Here is a 22,413-nt window from a genome sequence, read left to right as displayed (position 1 = left end):
TCATTACATACAGTATAGAACACCATATAGAAGACATAGACATATCATTACATAGAGTATAGAACACCATATAGAAGACATAGACATATCATTACATACAGTATAGAACACCATATAGAAGTCATAGACATATCATTACATACAGTATAGAACACCATATAGAAGACATAGACATATCATTACATAGAGTATAGAACACCATCTAGAAGACATAGACATATCATTACATACAGTATAGAACACCATATAGAAGTCATAGACATATCATTACATACAGTATAGAACACCATATAGAAGACATAGACATATCATTACATACAGTATAGAACACCATATAGAAGACATAGACATATCATTACATACAGTATAGAACACCATCTAGAAGACATAGACATATCATTACATACAGTATAGAACACCATCTAGAAGACATAGATATATCATTACATACAGTATAGAACACCATATAGAAGACATAGACATATCGTTACATACAGTATAGAACACCATCTAGAAGACATAGACATATCGTTACATACAGTATAGAACACCATCTAGAAGACATAGACATATCGTTACATACAGTATAGAACACCATCTAGAAGACATAGACATATCATTACATACAGTATAGAACACCATCTAGAAGACATAGACATATCATTACATACAGTATAGAACACCATATAGAAGACATAGACATATCATTACATAGAGTATAGAACACCATATAGAAGACATATACATATCATTACATACAGTATAGAACACCATATAGAAGACATAGACATATCATTACATACAGTATAGAACACCATATAGAAGACATAGACATATCATTACATACAGTATAGAACACCATATAGAAGACATAGACATATCATTACATAGAGTATAGAACACCATATAGAAGACATATACATATCATTACATACAGTATAGAACACCATATAGAAGACATAGACATATCATTACATACAGTATAGAACACCATCTAGAAGACATAGACATATCATTACATACAGTATAGAACACCATATAGAAGACATAGACATATCATTACATAGAGTATAGAACACCATCTAGAAGACATAGACATATCATTACATACAGTATAGAACACCATATAGAAGACATAGACATATCATTACATAGAGTATAGAACACCATATAGAAGACATAGACATATCATTACATACAGTATAGAACACCATATAGAAGTCATAGACATATCATTACATACAGTATAGAACACCATATAGAAGACATAGACATATCATTACATAGAGTATAGAACACCATCTAGAAGACATAGACATATCATTACATACAGTATAGAACACCATATAGAAGTCATAGACATATCATTACATACAGTATAGAACACCATATAGAAGACATAGACATATCATTACATACAGTATAGAACACCATATAGAAGACATAGACATATCATTACATACAGTATAGAACACCATCTAGAAGACATAGACATATCATTACATACAGTATAGAACACCATCTAGAAGACATAGATATATCATTACATACAGTATAGAACACCATATAGAAGACATAGACATATCGTTACATACAGTATAGAACACCATCTAGAAGACATAGACATATCGTTACATACAGTATAGAACACCATCTAGAAGACATAGACATATCGTTACATACAGTATAGAACACCATCTAGAAGACATAGACATATCATTACATACAGTATAGAACACCATCTAGAAGACATAGACATATCATTACATACAGTATAGAACACCATATAGAAGACATCGACATATCATTACATACAGTATAGAACACCATATAGAAGACATAGACATATCATTACATACAGTATAGAACACCATATAGAAGACATAGACATATCATTACATACAGTATAGAACACCATCTAGAAGACATAGACATATCATTACATACAGTATAGAACACCATATAGAAGACATAGACATATCATTACATAGAGTATATCATAGATGACATGTATAAATCCTTCCTTTATATTTCCTGTAACCCTTTCCATTACAGTAGCCTTATTACTGGCTAGGGTTACTGCTGCTAGTACAGTGGAAGAATGAGGCATCACAGTACTTTTACACCACTGTACTGACAGGAATAATTACACACCAATAAACACACTGTAATGTAAAGTGTTACATCATTCTCAATGATCAGTCAATACATACGGTATTCATTTCTTATAGTTAGTGTCATAGCACATAAGTTTAAGGCATTACACAATTCATTAAAAGCATTATACATATGTACTTTCATAGAAACTGTTACCCTTTATATATTCTAACCACTCTACTTAATTTATTCCATATTAAGGGCCCAAACCTATGAACACAAATCTTAGTCTGTATTAACATTGCGTACAGTTCTCTCTCTCTCTCTCTCTCTCTCTCTCTCTCTCTCTCTCTCTCTCCTCTCTCTCTCTCTCTCTCTCTCTCTCTCTCTCTCTCTCTCTCTCTCTCTCTCTCTCTCTCTCTCTCTCTCTCTCCCTCTCTCTCCCTCTCTCTCCCTCTAACCCCACCCCTCTGGCAGAACCAGGAAGTCCCTCCCCTCCACAAACTCTCTTCTGTGGAAACGAAACTTATCTGATTCTCTGTGTCGTCTGTCTGTGTGAGAGTGAACAACCGTCCAAATGGCTCAGCAGGGAGTTTTGCTGGACCAGGACCAGTTCTGTTGTTCTGTCTGTCTGGATCTACTGAAGGAGCCAGTCACCATCCCCTGTGGACACAGTTACTGTAGGAGCTGTATTGAGGACTGCTGGGATCAGGATGTTCTGAAAGGTGTCTATAGCTGTCCTCAGTGCAGACAGACCTTCACTCCAAGGCCTAATCTGAGGAAAAATAACATGTTGGCTGAAGTGGTGGAGAAACTGAAGAAGACAGGACTCCAGGCTGCTCCCCCTCCTGCTCTGTGCTATGCTGGACCTGGAGATGTGGCGTGTGATGTCTGCACTGGGACCAGAAAGCAGAAAGCCCTCATGTCCTGTCTGGCGTGTCTGGCCTCTTACTGTGAGACTCACCTCCAACCTCACTATGAATCTCCTGCTTTCAAGAAGCACAAGCTGGTCAAAGCCACCGCACAACTACAGGAGAAGATCTGCTCTCATCATGACAAACTGCTGGAGGTTTACTGTCGTACCGATCAGCAGTGTATCTGTTATCAGTGTGTGATGGATGAACATAAAGGCCATGATACAGTGTCAGCTGCAGCAGAGAGGACTGAGAAACAGGTAAGACCAGAACTACTTGTTGGTGACTGTCTGATAAACAAATAATTAAAGATACAGTAGGAACTAAGGCTGTTTGAATATGAGATCATTCAAATGAAATCGATCCTCAGCAGAACAAATATGAACACAAACCTTGAGTATATTGAGTTTGATCCAAATGTATCACAATTTTCTGAAGTCAAACACTATTATCATTCCGAATGCCCTTTTAGGAGTTCAAAGTTCAGTCTCAACCCCTTGATACATGTACGCCTACCATAAAAACTATAATCATTAACATAGCAACATAGAAAATGTCATATGGTAAAGGGACTTCCTCAAGATTATATACCTTCCTCTCTATGTGCCCTATGTCCCATTACTATACTATTGATCTAGTGGACAAATAAAGCTTGATAGCTAATTGAAGAGTGATTCTCCACAGAGGCAGCTGGGGATGAGTCAGCAGAAGGTCCAGCAGAGATTCCAGGAGAGAGAGAAGGAGCTGAAGGAGCTCCAACAGGCTGTAAAGTCTCTCAAGGTGAGTATTGTTGACAAGAGGAGGCACACCATTTCACTTCTCTACTCCAGTCAGAGAGAGAGAGATGCCCCTATCCAATCCCACTGTTGGGAACAGGCTGTCTGGACCCCTTTCAGAGAATAGACTGCTTAATGTAACCGGTGGGATATGAACCCGGGTCTACTGAGGAGAGAAACCAACATCTTGACTGTTTCACCAAGAGGACATTCCCTTTGGGTCGAGGGCCGACACTGATTTTGAAGTCGCAAGAGGGGTTACCTCATCACATAACCTTGAGTAACCATGAAAGACTCAAGTCTCCTATACATTAACATGGAGCTCTCTCTCAATTTAATTCAAAGGGCTTTATTGGCATGGGAAACATATATGTTTACATTGCGAAAGCAAGTGAAATAGATAATAAACAATCAGAAATTAAAAGTAAACATTACACTCACAAAAGTTTCAAAGTAATAGAGACATTTCAAATGTTATAATTCAAGTGCAAACAGAGTGAGCCGTGCACCAGACTGAGTTCTGGAGGTGAAATGGAAATGAATGAGGGAGAGTTAAGTGAGGTAGAAGGTGTGGTGAAGAGCTCAGAACCAGAGCCTGGCATCAATGGACATGATAAAGAAGAATCTGGTGCAGTAGGAGATACATTGTTGGAGAAAGTGGATCCATACCTTTTGGCAGATCCATTTGTGGTTTCAGGGTGGGTGGGAAAGGAGTTGGGTGCAGTTGAATCAGTGAAGGTAACCTGTAGTGGACTTGGGATATTTGTTTGTGTTTCTTCTGACCAGAGGGAGTGGGCGCTCCGTGTCACGCAACTTGGGTAAAGATCTGTTTCTTGCTTTGCTCTTAGGAACAGGGCACCATTGAAAGGAGTGATTTCTGGGGTAGCGTTAAGTGTAGAAGTGGAGCAATTAAGGTTGAAGACTGCTGGTGTTTGTGATTCCCGCCGTTTGGTGCAACACAGACCCGGTGGTGAGCGTGATGAAACAGAGGAGTCACTGTCAGTCCTTTTGAGTTATGAGTCTTTACCAGAGAAAGTCATGTTATGATATATCAGTTATCTTGATTCGAGCTTTTGTGCCAAATCCATAAATTCAGGTGCAACGTTTATGGTCATTTCGCAGCAGTTTGTGGGAGAGAAATTCCAAGATGTTTTATGTGTGTGGAAGAGAATGGGATAAAAGATTGTTCTGGTGAATAAAGTTTGTGCCGAATCCACTGTGCTGATTCAGGTGCAACGTTTATGGTCATGTTGCAGCAGTTTGTAGGAGGGAGATTCCAAGATGTGGGAAGTGTGCAGGAGGGCAGGGGATAGAGGATTGTGTAGTTTCGGTGGATAAAGTTGTGTGTGTCAACTGTAGGGATGCCCATGTTGCTGGGGATCGGAAGTGTCCGGTGCGAGAGAGGCAGGTTGAGGTGGCTAGAGTCGGAGTAGTGCAGAAGGTGTCGTATGCTGAGACAGTGAAGGAAGTAGAGGAGGATGGGTCAAGGGTGAGAGATCCTGAGAGGATCCCTGTGAGTAGTAGATCTGTGCCAGCACAGAGGGATAGGCCAACGAGTGATATATGCTTTAGTAAAGTTAGCTTCTTAGAGTTCATAGCAATGGTTATCAACTGTACAGCAGAAATTGAATGAAATTGAATGTAAATCACAGAAAATAGATGTTGTGGTGGCAGCTGCAGAGAACTATTTGGGCATACAAGATTAGACTTCAGAAGAGTTACAGGGTGTGTTGAGTGGTGGTGTCCCGTCCTCCCAGGCCGTTGGCATGGTGCAGGAGCAGATAGGGTCAAAGTAGTGGAATGGGGTAGTGGGTATTTAATGAGTGTAGGGTTAGTTGGAAGGTTTTTCATTAAATGTTCCTTTCCCCTTTTCCCATTTTGTATCACAAAGTAAAATAGAGTTATATTATATTCCAGTTGGGGGCGGTAATGCAACATATTGGATGCCAACCGCCGTTAAACTCCAAAGAAGAAGAAACGTTACATTATGGCAATGTACAGTGTCTCTGCCTCTCTCATTCCATCACTTTTGCAGTAGTTGGTTGTATGGGTCTCTGTCTGTCAGCACCCCATTCATAACCAATCGTTGATGGATATTTATAGAGCTCTGATCAGGACGACAATTGATTACGGGTGTATAGTTTATCGAACAAGGCAAAACTTGGCTTCAGAAGCTGGACAGAATCCAGTATATAGCTTTAAGGATATGTATTGGTGCATTTAAATCAACATCTGTATGTGCCTTACTGGTGGAGGCAGGAGAGATGCCTTTGGATATACAGCGTAAAAAATGGTCATTATCTTATTGGGTTGAAAGGCTGTGAGGTTGAGCATCCCACTGCTACTGTTCTAGATGACTGTTGGGAATATACTAGTAGACAAGGCAGTGGTTTTGGTTGGACAGTTGGAAAGCTTGCTGATGAGAGTGGTTTGAGGGAGTTGGAGGTTGGCCCTTCTGTGGTGATAGGGGATGTTCCTCCATGGTTACTCCCAGACCCTGTTGTTGATCTAACCTTGGTAGAGAAAAGGAAAGATTGGTCAGAAGTCAGTGATATAGTGAAACTGGTTGACAATTACATTGGTATGTTTTTATACATTTTTACTGCTTTTCACAGATGGATCCAAGAACCCAGATAGTGGGCTCAAAGGAGCAGGTGTTTACGTTCCTGAATTTGATGTGCAGATATGTAGAAGACTAACAGATGAACTGTCAGTATACTCAGTTGAACTGTTGGCGATAATAGTTGCCCTCCAGTGGGTGGAGGACGTACAACCTGTTAGAATTATAGTATTCTCAGTTTCTTTGTCTGTATTGAATAGTTTATCATCTGGTAAATCTAATAGGAGTGACCTGCTATTGGAGGTATTAATGTTATTATGGAGAATTGAGAGAATGGGTGTAGTAGTGAGATTCTGCTGGGTCCCAGCACATTCGGGTGTGGAAGGGAATGAAATTGTAGACCAGTTAGCTAAAAGAGCTTTGAAACGAGATATAATTTATATTAATGTTCCACTGGGTAGAGGTGAGGCCAAATGTAAGATCAGAGCCATTTTGATAGATGTGTGGCAGAAGAGATGGTACTCTGAGCACAAGGGCCGGCATTTATATGAATAGTTGACAGTTTTACAGAAAGGTCGATGGACCAAGATTCAAAAGTCAGATTAGGAAGGAAGAGGTGGTGTTTACTCGATTATGCTTAGAACATTGTACATTGAACTCGTCATTACATCTGGTTGGCAAGCATGAGAATGGTTTGTTTCTGGAAGGTACGTTCGATGAAACGATGGAGCATGTGTTGTTATATTGTTGTAAGTATGTTGAAGAGAGGGAAAGATTGAAGTGTAGGGTCATTGAGGTTGGACGGGGTTGGGGGGGTTTGGAAGGGATTTTGGGGATGGGGGAGGGTCTATTAGAAGTTAGTAGGGCTCTTCTTTATTTTCTCAGAAGTACTGAGTTAGGTAGGAGGATTTAGAAATGTTGGAAACCGTGATTGACCACACACTCCAGCACAGTAGGTGGCGGCATGCACCTTTAACGTTGGTTTGTGGACCGCCATTATATCATAGAAGAAGAAGTTGGTTGTGTGAGAGATTTGTGGTTCGTGAGGAGGGCTACTATTCTTTTTTCTTTTGGTTCTTGCGTATGTTCTGAATGTATTTTCTCATGGTGGAGGGTTTGTTTATTGGTTTCCACTGTTTATCGTTTAGAGTTGAGGGGGGAGTAGGGGTAGTTTGTTAGGGCGGCGTGATGGCCTCAACCGAGTGGAGAAGAAACGCTGTCGCTTCGGATGCGTTCCGGAGAAAGGTGTGGAGGAAGTTTTGCTCATGGTCGGCGAACAGGTTGGAGCGGAACATCTGGACTCTGCATCCAGAATGAACAAGGCGGTGGTTGTGTTAATGAAAAAGGTTTGTCTTGTTGTGAGTGGGATTTTTGTGAGGGGTGTGTTGGTGCAGATGTCGCCTCTTTCGATAAGAGTTGTGGTGGCTAATCTGCCTCCGTTTATTGCTTCCGAACAGACCGCCTTTTTCTGATAAACTACTTAATTACATCCGCCATGGAGCCCAGTTTCAGGAGGAGCAAGAGAGCTATAAACCTATTCATTTTTTTTGCTTTAAATACCCTAAACCTAACAATCAATCAATCAAATGTGTTTATAAAGTCCTTTTTACATCAGCAGATGTCACAAAGTGCTATACAGAAACTCTAACCCTACTTATAACCTATTTTAGCCTTAACTCTAACCCTAACCCTAATTCTAGGGTAGGGTAGCCTAGAACACGTTTTAGAAACTATTTTAGTAATAATTTTATGTTAGTAAATACCATTATAGTACTAAAAAGCATTTATTGTTATTTTTTAAATAAAACCTATGTAACCTTTATTAGTCATTTTATTATAGGTATTATTGCAAGGCAGAACACTTGATAAACAACACATTTGTTTTATTTTTTAAATGTGGTTTGAACTGGGTGTGACCTAGTAACCTCTATGTGAAAGTCCAGCAATTGGCATGTCATAGGTGGGGCAGGTTTGAGACTGATCTCCGGAATTAATAAGAAAAATACACTTTATTTCTCAGCTGCCTCACCAATGTCTTTACGTGAATAATTAACTTTTAATTGCTAAATATTTCCAATAGATGGCTGCATAAAACCACAAAGCATCAGTTATAGGCTACAAGCATAAAATAGCATGCAACCAAAGACTATGTCCTATGATTTTCTAAAAAGGTCACTCATTACTTTACAGTTAGCTATATATCTCGTATTAGGCCTGTGTTGCTTTTGGGAGAGCAACAAAATATTAACTCTAGCAGGTATTGAACCCCGGCCAAATAATCACTAGTCAGATGCGCTAACCTCAACCCTAGTAAACATGCATTATGACATCATCTTAATATCTCATATATTCTAGCCCACCAATAAATCATGCAACCATCGCGGTTAGAAAATGTACCTCAACATGCCCCTCGCTTGTGCTAGAAGGCTTATTGATAATCGTTATAGTACAGAGTGCTCGCTGTCGCTGACGGCACAAGCTTTTTGCGGGGCTTGTTGAGTTGGCTACTTGTTCGAGAAGGCAGAGTGGCTCTGTGCTGGTTGATGAATTTGACAATTAATTTACTAGAAAAATACATTTTTGTCCACCAGAGGTGACTGAATTAATGTTCGCGCTTTTTGATAATCGTTATAGTAATGAGGTATAATTTTAAGACATGAGCATAAAAACAGGTAATAATAAACATGAATCATTATTATATTACTTCACAGTAATGTGTTTTCAGTCCTTCCTCTTGCGTTAGCAGTGTGGAAAGGGACAGTAAAAAGCTCGGGCAGGAGTTTTCCTGTGAGGTGGAGTAATGATGTAAACTTGGCCAGCGTATTGCTGGTAGTTAAAACGTCAAAAAAAAAAACATGTACTCCTGGAACTCTGAGGTTGTACCATTGTTTCCTTTAGGGGAAATATAGGTATGTCTCTTTATTTCACAAAATATCTCACAATGGTATATTTCAAGTCAGACTCCATTTTAATCAAGATAATCTCCTCTTTCTAATGACATCAGGTTGGGCAGTGTACTCTGCTGTCATCGATCGCTAGACCAGAAATAGTCAGAAGTTTAAAAAAAAATCCTACTTCCTGGTAATGCAGATATAAGCACACTTGGCACCATCGAGGTGTGGATGTTTACTTTCTATACCAGTTGTTATTTATTACTTATTTTTTTCTGTTTTGTCCTAAGAACAGATTGTAGTGGTGAAATAAAAAGGTAGACATTTTTTGGTGCCATTTAGGGAAAATTGAATTCTAAGGATCATTCCAGTCAGAAGAGGCTCAGTGATGGTTCGCTTCAATTCATTTGCTTTGGCCTCAGGCTAGTGTTCCAGCTCAGCCAATGTTCTTTGGCCGTTTTACAGCCGTCAGTGAATTTTGACTTGTTCTGTTGTCCAGCCTACTAGGACTCAGGGGGCAGAGGCTGGGAGGAGAGTAGAGCAGGGCCAAGTGGTGGTGGTACCAGGAGGGAGGAGAGTAGAGCAGGGTCAAGTGGTGGTGGTACCAGGAAGGAGGAGAGTAGAGCATGGTCAAGTGGTGGTGGTACCAGGAGGGAGGAGAGTAGAGCAGGGTCAAGTGGTGGTGGTACCAGGAAGGAGGAGAGTAGAGCAGGGTCAAGTGGTGGTGGTACCAGGAGGGAGGAGAGTAGAGCAGGGTCAAGTGGTGGTGGTACCAGGAAGGAGGAGAGTAGAGCAGGGTCAAGTGGTGGTGGTACCAGGAGGGAGGAGAGTAGAGCAGGGTCAAGTGGTGGTGGTACCAGGAGGGAGGAGAGTAGAGCAGGGTCAAGTGGTGGTGGTACCAGGAGGGAGGAGAGTAGAGCATGGTCAAGTGGTGGTGGTACCAGGAGGGAGGAGAGTAGAGCAGGGTCAAGTGGTGGTGGTACCAGGAAGGAGGAGAGTAGAGCAGGGTCAAGTGGTGGTGGTACCAGGAGGGAGGAGAGTAGAGCAGGGCCAAGTGGTGGTGGTACCAGGAGGGAGGAGAGTAGAGCAGGGTCAAGTGGTGGTGGTACCAGGAAGGAGGAGAGTAGAGCAGGGTCAAGTGGTGGTGCGCAGGCCGTGGAGAAAGCGGTGGTGGGGAGGGTTGCAGCTGGGCTACATGAGCTGAGGCAGGTTTCTGTAGTAACAGAGACTCCGGTGGGCGAAGGCTTGGTGGGCTCATCCCAGGAAATATTGCCTGTCATTGGGGAAGAGGCTCTGATCAGGGGGGAAGTGCAGGGGGGCAGAGACTGGGGAGGAAGAGGACGGTACCGTGCCAATGGAGGAGGAGGAAGAGGGGGGAGGTGAGTCTGCGGGAGCGGAGGACAAGGCGTCTCGTTTTCAGACGGCTCATTGGATCCAGAGCTGTCAGTCAGTCAGGCTGAGGGCCCAGTATATAAGGTGAGAGAACTTTCTAGGTTCCTGATGGAGACTAAAGGGGAAAAAGAAGGTTCTGCTGGAGTCTTATTTTATTGATCCTGGAAGGTTTGTAAGGTCAGTACAACACGTGATGAAGAATGAGGGGTTTAGTGTCCTCTCACCCAGGAAGCGGTATAGGCTGAGAAAATGGGTCATGGGTTCTTAAGGGCATGTCTTCAGAATCTGCTTAAATGGATGTTTTTTTCTGGCATGGCGGCTTTATGGGCTTCTCTACTGGTTTCTGATTGTGGTGATTTCCCTCCCACCTCTTATGGAGATTTCACGGTTAGACTTCCTTAACATGAACGGCAGCAGAGACTGGGGGAATATGTCAAACAAAAACATTTAAACGTGATTTTTTAGCAAGAGACACACAGTAATGTGATTAATGAAGTGTATTGGGGGTCTGGTGGAAGGGGGCGCAGGTGCTGAGCCATGGCACAAATCTTAGTGCAGGGGTAGCAAAAGAGGTGTGTAAGGGTAGGTTGTTAGTGGTTAGAGCCAAAATCAATGACCTTGTCTTTGCTTTCCAAAATGTGTCTGCACCTAGTACAGGGCTCAGTTCTCTGTTTCACCAGGGCCCAGGCAGGTGTCCTATTGGAAATTCCATGGAAAGCTCTTCCAAGATGTCACTTTTTGCTCAAGCTTCCAAGGCTTTTGGGAGAGGTGGGGACAGCAGGAGGGGGAGTTTGAGTCTCTCAGTCAGTGGTGGGACGTAGGGAAAGCACAGATTCAGGTTTTCTGTCAGCAGTATACATATTTTTCCTCTTCAGAGGCCAGGAGAGTACTGGGGGAGCTTGAGCGGTTCATAAGTGAGGGGGAGGCTGAGCTGGTGGGGTAAGGTAGGGTGGGGCTACAAGATAATCTATCTGAACTACGCAGGGACCTAGGGGCTTTCATTTCAGAGAAAGCAAAAGGATCACTTGTAAGAGCTAGTTTTTCCATGTTGAGGGAGATTGATGCTCCCAGTTCTTTTGGGTTGGAGAAACAGAGTGGGGAAACCAAGAAAATCCATTGTTTACGTTGGTCTGATGGGTGGGTAACTTCTGTTGTGGGGAGATGAGGGAGCCTGATGGGTGGGTAACTTCTGTTGTGGGGGAGATGAGGGAGCCTGATGGGTGGGTAACTTCTGTTGTGGGGAGATGAGGGAGCCTGATGGGTGGGTAACTTCTGTTGTGGGGGAGATGAGGGAGCCTGATGGGTGGGTAACTTCTGTTGTGGGGAGAGGAGGGAGCCTGATGGGTGGGTAACTTCTGTTGTGGGGAGATGAGGGAGCCTGATGGGTGGGTAACTTCTGTTAAGGGGGAGATGAGGGAGCCTGATGGGTGGGTAACTTCTGTTGTGGGGAGATGAGGGAGCCTAATGGGTGGGTAACTTCTGTTGTGGGGAGATGAGGGAGCCTGATGGGTGGGTAACTTCTGTTGTGGGGGAGATGAGGGAGCCTGATGGGTGGGTAACTTCTGTTGTGGGGGAGATGAGGGAGCCTGATGGGTGGGTAACTTCTGTTGTGGGGGAGATGAGGGAGCCTGATGGGTGGGTAACTTCTGTTGTGGGGAGATGAGGGAGCCTGATGGGTGGGTAACTTTGGTGGGTAACTTCTGTTGTGAGGAGATGAGGCTGTGGAGTTGTACTCTGATTTATAGAGGGCAGAACTCTGTGGTCCTCTGTAGAGCATGGTCCTTGTAATGCCAGGGTAGTGGGTTCGATCCCCGGGACCACCCATATGTAAAAATGTATGCACATGACTGTAAGTCGCTTTGGATAAAAGCGTCTGCTAAATGGCATATTATTATTATTATTATCCTGGGTGTTCTCAGGTTCTGCTCACAGACCTTTCCAAACTCTCTCTGTCACAGATAAATCAAATAGATATTTCCCTGGCCTTACACAAACTCTCAGCTGCTGTCTCTCAGACGGTCTGCCTGTGGATCTTTATAAAAAGTTCTGGGGAATTATTGGACAGGACGTGTGTTGTGTGAGTGCGTCGGGGTGGGGGAGCTGTCGCTAAGCTGTAGACGGGAGGCTTTGACTCTCCTGCCCAAAATAAGGATTTGAGCGACATAAAGAACTGGAGGCCTGTGGCATTGCTCTGTGTGGAATATAAGGTCTTTGCCAAGGTCCTCGTTAACAGACTCAAACGTACTGTGTACCAGGACGCTCAATCACAAACAATCTGTTCATAATCAGGAGAAAGCCTTTGATAGGGTGGACCATGAATATCTGTTCAATGTGTTGTTTTGGTTGTGGGGAGAATTTTGTGGCCTGTGTTCAAATGTTAAATAAATAAATATACATAATATGCCATTTAGCAGACGCTTTTATCCAAAGCTACTTACAGTCATGCGTGCATACATTTTTGTGTATGGGTGGTCCCGGGGATCGAACCCACTACCCTGGCGTTACAAGCGCCGTGCTCTACCAGCTGAGCTACAGAGGACCACGTAATGTCGCGGTCGTATGCTGGGGCTTCATGTATGGTCAAGGTGTGGGGAGGGCTCAGTAGGCCAGTCTGGGTAGGGAGGGGCATTCACCAGGGATGCCCTCTGTCAGGGCAGCTATACACTCTTGTTATTGAGCCCTTTCTGGGCCTGCTACGCAGGAGGCTACAGGGAGTGTGGGAGCCAGGCATAGGGTTGGGGACAGGCATAGCAGTGGCAGCATACGCTGATGACGTCTGTGTTGGTTAGGGATGAGCAGAACCTACAGGCCCTGGAGAATAGTTTGAGGGTGTACGAGGGGGCGTCTTCTGCTTAGGGAAACTGGGGCAAGAGTGAGGCTCTGTTATGTGGGGCATGGAGGGACAGGGCACCTCCGCAGCTTCCAGGGGGGTTGCAGTGGGGCTGTGAGTGGCTCAAGATGCTTGGGGTGTATCTGGGCTCGGAGGGTTGGGATAGGAAGAACTGGGAAGGAGTGTCACAAGCGGTGGTGTCGAGGCTGACGAAGTGGAGGTGGCTCATCTCCCAAGTGGCATACAGAGGGGCGGTGCTGATCATCAACAACTTGGTGGCATCCTCTCTATGGCTTAAATTGGCCATTCTCAACGCCCCCGGTGGTCTGCTTGTGGACCTGCAGCGCAAGTTAGTGAATTTTTTCTGGTCAGGGTGGCAGCGTTCTGACTCAGCAGCACAGAGGCTACTGTACCGTACGGAGGTGGGCTGGAGGGAACCAGCATGTGCTCTGTTGAGGAGGGCTGGTGGTTTGGGGCTGGATCAGCAGCTCTTCATCATGCGGCCGGAGAGACTCAATACAGCAGGGGTCTCTGATTTCTATGCTGCAGTACTGAGGGCTGGAGCAGCCTGAGGAGGGGCCACCACCGTTTCCACCACTGCAAGTGACAGCAGAGACTGGGGACTGGCAGGAGAGTCTGGAGGACTTACTGACTTTTAACACTCTGAGCTTAGTGGGAGTGAAGGGGCATCAGTGGCAGGGGGTTGTGGGGGCTGAGAGCATGGCAGGGTATAGGTGGAGGGTGCTCTATAAGCTCCCAGTGCTGGAAAGGTCAGGGGTCGTCAAGTGGAGGGTATTACATGGAGCCCTGGACACCAATAGCTGGTTGGCTCGGGTTGACCTGGGAGTTGGGGAGGGGTGTCCGTTTTCTGCAATGACAGACTGTTCATCATGTTTTTTCTGTGTTGCCAGGGTAATGCCATTACTGTTGACGCCTTAGGGTTGAGTTTGAGTTGTACAAAATGATCAACAGTGTGGAGATGTTTCAGGAGGTATGGGGGCTCAGGGGGGCTGTCTGTACGGCTGGAGAGGAGGGGTTGGATGGACGGTTGGAATGTGGTGCTGGTTGGTGTATTGTACTGTGGTGTTGGGTACTGGATAATGTGATTGTGTGGAGGTTGTGGTGGCACGCAATGTGTTTTTAGGGGTGGGGGTGTTAGTGTAATGAGGATGGCTCATTAAAGTAAGACAAGTCTCTCTCTCTCTCTCTTAACAGCGCTCTGCACAGGCAGCAGTGGTGGACAGTGATAAGATCTTTACTGAGCTGATCCGCTCCATTGAGAGAAGGCGCTCTGAGGTGAAGGAGCTGATCAGAGCCCAAGAGAAGGCTCAAGTGAGTCAAGCTGAAGGACTCCTGGAGCAACTGGAGCAGGAGATAGCTGAGCTGAGGAAGAGAAGCACTGAGCTGGAGCAGCTCTCACACACAGAGGATCACATCCATTTCCTCCAGGTAACTCAACTGCCTTGTTACATGTGATATGAAATTAAAACTCAATGTGAAACTCTCAATCATTTGGTTCTGCTCCCTCTCTCTCTCTCTCTCTCTCTCTCTCTCCCTCTCTCTCTCTCTCTCTCTCTCTCTCTCTCTCTCTCTCCAGAGTTATCAGTCTCTCTCCAGTACCAGTGTATCTTCAGACTTACCCAGCATCGTTGTCCGTCCTCTTCAGTACTTTGGAGATGTGAGTAAGACTGTGTCTGAACTGAGAGAGAAACTAGAAGACGTCCTTAAAGGAGAATGGACCAAGATCTCCACTACAGGTGTGTTGAAAATAATAAGAACATCAACTTTAGACCATTGAAAGTTCCCTACTAGTCATATACATGTGGAATATGGTATGATGATAACATTCCCTCTCTCTGTGAATGTGTTTGTGTGTCTGTAGTGAATATAGTGGATGTTGTACTGCCTCCAGAGCCCAAGACCAGAGAACAGTTCTTACAATGTGAGTCTCTTTATTCTGAAGTAACTAACAGTCTCTTTTTACTGACACTCCTAACAATCCCTCTAGAAATATATAGCAATAGTAGATCTAATCAAAGACTGGGTATCTATCTGACTCCTCAGTTTTCTCTGATTTGATCTCTGCTGTGCTCTAATCAAAGACAGGGTAGATACAGTATCTGACTTCACTTATTGTTCTAACTCCCCTCATTGGTCTCTGCTCTGCTCTTCTCCCAGATTCCTGTCAGCTCACACTGGACCCAAACACAGCATACACACGCCTCTCTCTGTCTGAAGAGAACAGAAAGGTGACCTATACAGGCCAAGTCCAACCATATCCTGTTCATCCAGACAGATTCACTGACTACTACCAGGTTCTGTGTAGAGAGGGTCTGTCTGGACGCTGTTACTGGGAGGTGGAGTGGAGTGGGAGGCGTGTTGATACAGCAGTCTCATATAAAGACATCAGCAGAACAGAGACAGATGGTGGATTTGGACTCAATGACAAGTCCTGGTGTTTAGAGTGTCATAGAGGTAGGTATTGGTTTAGACACAATAATGTTGGGACTAAAGTATCAGGCCCTCAGTCCTCCAGAGTAGGAGTGTACCTGGATCACAAGGCAGGTACTCTGTCCTTCTACAGTGTCTCTGACACAATGACCCTCCTCCACAGAGTCCAGACCACATTCACTCAGCCCCTCTATCCTGGGTTTTATCTCAATAATGGTACTGCTGAGCTGGTTAAACTGTAGTAGGGTCCACATAGATACTAGTCATGCTGGTGTAGTCTATAGCTGAGCTGGTTAAACTGTAGTAGGGTCCACATAGATACTAGTCATGCTGGTGTAGTCTATAGCTGAGCTGGTTAAACTGTAGTAGGGTCCACATAGATACTAGTCATGCTGGTGTAGTCTATAGCTGAGCTGGTTAAACTGTAGTAGGGTCCACATAGATACTAGTCATGCTGGTGTAGTCTATAGCTGAGCTGGTTAAACTGTAGTAGGGTCCACATAGATACTAGTCATGCTGGTGTAGTCTATAGCTGAGCTGGTTAAACTGTAGTAGGGTCCACATAGATACTAGTCATGCTGGTGTAGTCTATAGCTGAGCTGGTTAAACTGTAGTAGGGTCCACATAGATACTAGTCATGCTGGTGTAGTCTATAGCTGAGCTGGTTAAACTGTAGTAGGGTCCACATAGATACTAGTCATGCTGGTGTAGTCTATAGCTGAGCTGGTTAAACTGTAGTAGGGTCCACATAGATACTAGTCATGCTGGTGTAGTCTATAGCTGAGCTGGTTAAACTGTAGTAGGGTCCACATAGATACTAGTCATGCTGGTGTAGTCTATAGCTGAGCTGGTTAAACTGTAGTAGGGTCCACATAGATACTAGTCATGCTGGTGTAGTCTATAGCTGAGCTGGTTAAACTGTAGTAGGGTCCACATAGATACTAGTCATGCTGGTGTAGTCTATAGCTGAGCTGGTTAAACTGTAGTAGGGTCCACATAGATACTAGTCATGCTGGTGTAGTCTATAGCTGAGCTGGTTAAACTGTAGTAGGGTCCACATAGATACTAGTCATGCTGGTGTAGTCTATAGCTGAGCTGGTTAAACTGTAGTAGGGTCCACATAGATACTAGTCATGCTGGTGTAGTCTATAGCTGAGCTGGTTAAACTGTAGGAGGGTCCACATAGATACTAGTCATGCTGGTGTAGTCTATAGCTGAGCTGGTTAAACTGTAGTAGGGTCCACATAGATACTAGTCATGCTGGTGTAGTCTATAGCTGAGCTGGTTAAACTGTAGTAGGGTCCACATAGATACTAGTCATGCTGGTGTAGTCTATAGCTGAGCTGGTTAAACTGTAGGAGGGTCCACATAGATACTAGTCATGCTGGTGTAGTCTATAGCTGAGCTGGTTAAACTGTAGTAGGGTCCACATAGATACTAGTCATGCTGGTGGTGATGGTCCCCAGATGTGATGATTCATTCTGCTCTGTTTTTATGTACAATGATTTGATTGATTTGATCTTCAGAAGATGTTGTGAATTACAATTCAATGCATTCATATTATTTGTAAGTGCAATGTTTTAATCTTATATATTCACATTAGTCATGATGTATGCTGTTAATGTATGTTGGTTGTCATTCAGAACCATTGATATGTTTTCTCAATTGGTTCTCTGTCTCAATGTCATTTTCCTCAGTATCATGGAACAGGTAGTGTTACTTACTTGCTAATTGAACTATATGGGCCGGTTTCCCGGACACAGATGAAGCCTAGTCCTAGACTAAAACGCATGTTCAATGGAGATGTCCGGGAAACCGGCCCTAAATTTGGCATATTTTATTCTCCCATACTGCTCAGTCAAGCAACATTAAACCTGTCCAGCAGGTGGTGCTATTAACCAAACAATATAAACAGCAGATATCTTGACTTGTCACTCAGTATATCAGTAATGTTCAGAATTGTACTTTAATATCATTGGAGATTGATGGTCTTTTTAATCCACTACCCAGAGTCAGGAACAGATGAAGTTAGGTCTGCTACTGTTCAGTTATTAAATATGATTCATGGTGATGGGAAATAAAAAATCCATCTAGTAGTAGTTTTCCTTTGCTATTTATTCCAAGGTGTGTCTTTAACTTGTAAATGGATTGTGTTGAAGCTGGCATGTGGTGTGGATGATAGAATAGAGTGAATAGAGGAGAGAAGAGAGGAGGAGAGGAGAACATCATATAGAAGACAGATAAGATAGAGAGACAATTCATACCCAGGGGAGTTACTGACTCTGGCCCAAATGACTCCCTGTTCCCTACGTAGTGCACTAGGCTACTTCTGACCAGATCAAAAGTAGTGCACTACATAGGGAATAGGGTGGAGATTTGCTCACTGTCATTAGAATGAAGATTTCCATACAGGAGTTACTGTCTCTGTCCCAAATCTCTCCCTGTTCCCTACGTAGTGCACTAGGCTTCTTCTGACCAGATCTAAAGTAGTCTTCTAGATTTTACATGTTTTCTCCCTGTTATTAGAAAATGACAATATGGTAATGACTTTAGTGGTTTCCTCCCCCTTTGTTTTTATTGGTTGTGTGTTATGTGTGTTGTTGTGTTAGGTTTTCCCCCTGTGTTCCTACTGGAAAATCCATTAACAATGAATCACAAACAAATTATATTCCAGTTTAGACAACTTCATGGCTGACATCCCCCAGTTCTGTTAAGACCCATTGAACTGGGTCACATTCTAAATGGTCACTTGTATTGATAGTCCATACTGGGCCTAACTGGGGTTAACCATACTGGAGGGTTTCTTTCTGCACACATATTCCCTCATCTCCAGAACTTTACCTGATGTCCTCTCTCTCTCTCTCTCTCTCTCTCTCTCTCTCTCTCTCTCTCTCTCTCTCTCTCTCTCTCTCTCTCTGCCTCTCTCTCTCTCTGCCTCTCTCTCTCTCTGCCTCTCTCTCTCTCTGCCTCTCTCTCTCTCTCTCTCTCTCTCTCTCTCTCTCTCTCTCCCATCAAACCGTATAGGAAGCAGACAACCTCAATATGGTTTCATTCCTGTAGTTATCAGGACACATGGGGTGTGGAACTATTATCTCCTTTCTAAGTGTGAACTTGTCCACTTCCCTTCATGGATTTAAAAGGAAATGACTGGTATATGTAAACTCCCTCTACCCCCTAGCCAACACCAATCCAATGCTGTACTATTAATTCCATAGCTTAACATGGGAAATGCTCACTGCCTCCCATAAGAGTCATTGAAGCGTTGGATGAGATAGGACCCTGCCTTCACCAGGGGATATTTGTTGGACCCGTCACAACAGGTGAGGAGGGCCTCATCCTCCAGCTGCCCAAAGAAAGCCAGGGACTGCCTTGTGCTCCAGTCTCCAGCAGGGGGCAGCAAAACCCTATGGACCTGAAAGGGAAAGTGAGGAGTAAAAACCTAAGGTGAATTTACATTGATGTTTCCATAGAGACCTGAGTCGTATTCACTAGGCACCAAATTGAAGATAATTAGCTGAAACAGGGAGGGACTAACTGAACGAGAAACGTTTTTGATGTTTGTACTTTTAGGACTTTTCTATTGGTTCCATTACAACAGGCAAACTCAATCAAGCACTGCTTATTAAGTATTCAAAATTATTTTAAATAGTATTTGAATGCAGGTCTGTTTCCACATGCAATAAGCCTGTAACATATTGTATGATCTTATGAGGTAACAGTGTATCAAATGGAAGGGCAAGTCTCACCACTGAGAGGAAAACATCACTGGTCCACCTCTGCATCAGGTCAGCTATGTTGATCAGTACTGTCCCAGGGATGCTGGGAGCAGAGATGAACTCCCCTGACCTGGTACCCACCTATGGAGTTGTCATTTTAATATCAGTTTAACCCCATTACTGCTATAACACACATAAGCCATGTTAATAGAATGAAATGGATCCAGGTTCCATTTATTCTACAATAGATTTACTGCCTGTGGAACACTTCTCAAAAGTGGTCTTAAATCAAGGTGACTGCAGGTGTCAATCCCAAACGAATGGGGGAAGAATTAATGAAATGGCCACCCGGACTATTTACATTGACCCCCCCTTTTTGATTTTACACTGCTGCTACTGGCTGTTTATCTATGCATAGTCACTTTCCAAATGACCTCAACTAACCTGTACCCCCACACATTGACTGGCAGAGCTACTCCACCTCAAGAATGACCCCCTGTATATAGCCTCATTATTGTTATGTCATTTTATTGTGTTACTTTTTGATTTGATTTGTTTTTTAAATTTAGTTTATTTTCTTAACTCTATTTCTTGAACAGCATTGTTGGTTAAGGGTTTGTAAGTAAGCATTTCACGGTAAGGTTTACACCTGTTGTATTCGGCGCATGTGACAAATGTAATTACATTTTATTTTATTTTATTTGAAAATGGCACCATCTAGAAAGATGGCATTTAGAGGTATGGAGAAACAAGATTCACACAACAGAGCTGACCACAACTGGACTGGACTGGCTGGGATATTTTCTTTACACTTTGTCCTTTCAAGGATGGTTCCAGAACTTGGCTTGACTCAGCTCTGTAGTGTTAGCAAGCCCAGTTTGGCCCTGCTTGGCTTGACTCAGCTCTGTAGTGTTAGCCAGCCCAGTTTGGCCCTGCTTGACTCAGCTCTGTAGTGTTAGCCAGCCCAGTTTGGCCCTGCTTGGCTTGACTCAGCTCTGTAGTGTTAGCCAGCCCAGTTTGGCCCTGCTTGGCTTGACTCTGTTCTATAGTGACAAACCGTCATCAGTGTGTTGGAGGGGATCAGTCTGATCAAGGAGAGGCGCAGAATCACTTATCTGGACCACTTAGTGAGTCAATATTTGAGATGCAAGTGGATTTGTAGATGAGTGAGTCTGTGCAGTTCACCGCAATGGATTTGATCTAAAACATGCACAATGTCATGAAGACCACTGCTTCTCCATAGAATGAAACCATCCCCTATGAGGACTAATGACCAACTCTGAAACTCACCACACTATGCTGTACTGACAGCATCATCATCACACTAGCATTCATGTTCACACTCTGGGGCTCATTTGCCCACATTTAAACTGGTCTAGGTCTCCTTACAGGTGAGACACATTTAAACTGGTCTAGGTCTCCTTACAGGTGAGACACATTTAAACTGGTCTAGGTCTCCTTACAGGTAAGACACATTTAAACTGGTCTAGGTCTCCTTACAGGTTGGACACATTTATACTGGTCTAGGTCTCCTTACAGGTTAGACACATTTATACTGGTCTAGGTCTCCTTACAGGTGAGACACATTTAAACTGGTCTAGGTCTCCTTACAGGTGAGACACATTTAAACTGGTCTAGGTCTCCTTACAGGTGAGACACATTTAAACTGGTCTAGGTCTCCTTACAGGTTAAGACACATTTCAACTGGTCTTGGTCTCCTTACAGGTGAGACACATTTAAACTGGTCTAGGTCTCCTTACAGGTTAAGACACATTTCAACTGGTCTTGGTCTCCTTACAGGTGAGACACATTTAAACTGGTCTAGGTCTCCTTACAGGTTGGACACATGGGTCTAGAGGTCTCTAGTGGTTGAGTCTTGGTCTGGGTCTCACTGGTTCTGTTCCAATCAGTCTTGGCTCCATCTCTGGTATATTCAGTACCAATACACCAACGTCATACACTCCAGACCTGGGTTCCAGTGCTTAATTTGAGCCGGATCTGGCACCTCTCAGATTAGGTCTAATTTGTTTCAGCACCTATTTGCCCGGCTCCGGTACCTCACGCGGCATTATTTATACAATTTGTTTACTGTTTGCACTGTAAACATTTAAAAAAGCGATCAGAGTTAAATCAAGTTGCCTCCTGGTTATTTCTCCAGCCTCCCAGAAAAACCATCATGTAAAAGTGCGGGGATCCTTCTGTGCAATCATCCTAATCCTTCCCCACTGATTTCAGACCTGCTCTCTCATTTCTACATATGTCCATCCACCGACGAAGTGCACGGGGGGGCAGTGCCCGGAGCAGGTGAAATTTGGTCGGAGGCTCAGTTCAAGACCAAGCAAACTTATGACCCCTGGCTTGTCAAGCAGAATTCAAAGCTGGCCTGTACAACATGCAAAAAGGTAGGGAGCTTGGGCCCGGAAAAGACTGGAGGGTTGAAACTAGCAAAGGAGTGGGTGGAATGTACAGTAACATGTTCTGCCTCGGAGGTAAAAAAGCAACAAAGAGCCCTCAGAATAAAGAGTTTTGAACATGCCCAAACAATGGCCCAAAAAATTAGAAATTACCCGGCTCTTCACAAGCACTTTGTAGTGTATGCTGAATTATGACTTTGCTAATGTTTTCAAGTGGAACCTGAGAGGATGTTTATTCAGTTTCAGAGGGAGCCGTTTTAGAGGGACACCCCATAGAACAGAGGGAGTCTGTGTGTTGTAGACAGGGGATTGGTCAGTATGGGGAACCCCCCATATTTTGGGAAAGATTATAAGTACTGGGTTTGAACAAAG

At 43.7% G+C, this 22,413-nt stretch overlaps 1 protein-coding gene across 2 annotated transcripts; it reads left to right on the top strand.

The window, feature by feature from the left end:
* Positions 1-2,633: 2,633 nt before the first annotated feature.
* On the top strand, positions 2,634-18,005 carry LOC311115618 (tripartite motif-containing protein 16-like). 2 transcript variants are annotated; one of them, XR_014611300.1, is made up of 7 exons: positions 2,634-3,271; positions 3,696-3,791; positions 14,676-14,909; positions 15,058-15,217; positions 15,343-15,402; positions 15,639-16,524; positions 17,332-18,005. XR_014611300.1 is itself a non-coding variant. In XM_084190778.1 (6 exons), the coding sequence occupies exons 1-6, from the start codon at positions 2,675-2,677 to the stop codon at positions 16,151-16,153; spliced, it is 1,662 nt and encodes a 553-aa protein (XP_084046904.1). In that variant the 5' UTR covers positions 2,634-2,674; the 3' UTR covers positions 16,154-18,000. The 2 variants fall into 2 exon arrangements, 1 of the variants encoding a protein (XP_084046904.1); XM_084190778.1 differs by having other exon boundaries at positions 15,639-18,000.
* Positions 18,006-22,413: the final 4,408 nt, after the last annotated feature.

This window comes from Coregonus lavaretus (genome assembly GCF_964263955.1).
Source record: "Coregonus lavaretus genome assembly, contig: HAP1_SCAFFOLD_1478, whole genome shotgun sequence".
Taxonomy (NCBI): Eukaryota; Metazoa; Chordata; class Actinopteri; order Salmoniformes; family Salmonidae; genus Coregonus; species Coregonus lavaretus.
The sequence above is the reverse complement of the archived record's forward strand: the minus strand, read 5'-3'. Positions and strand labels throughout refer to the sequence as shown.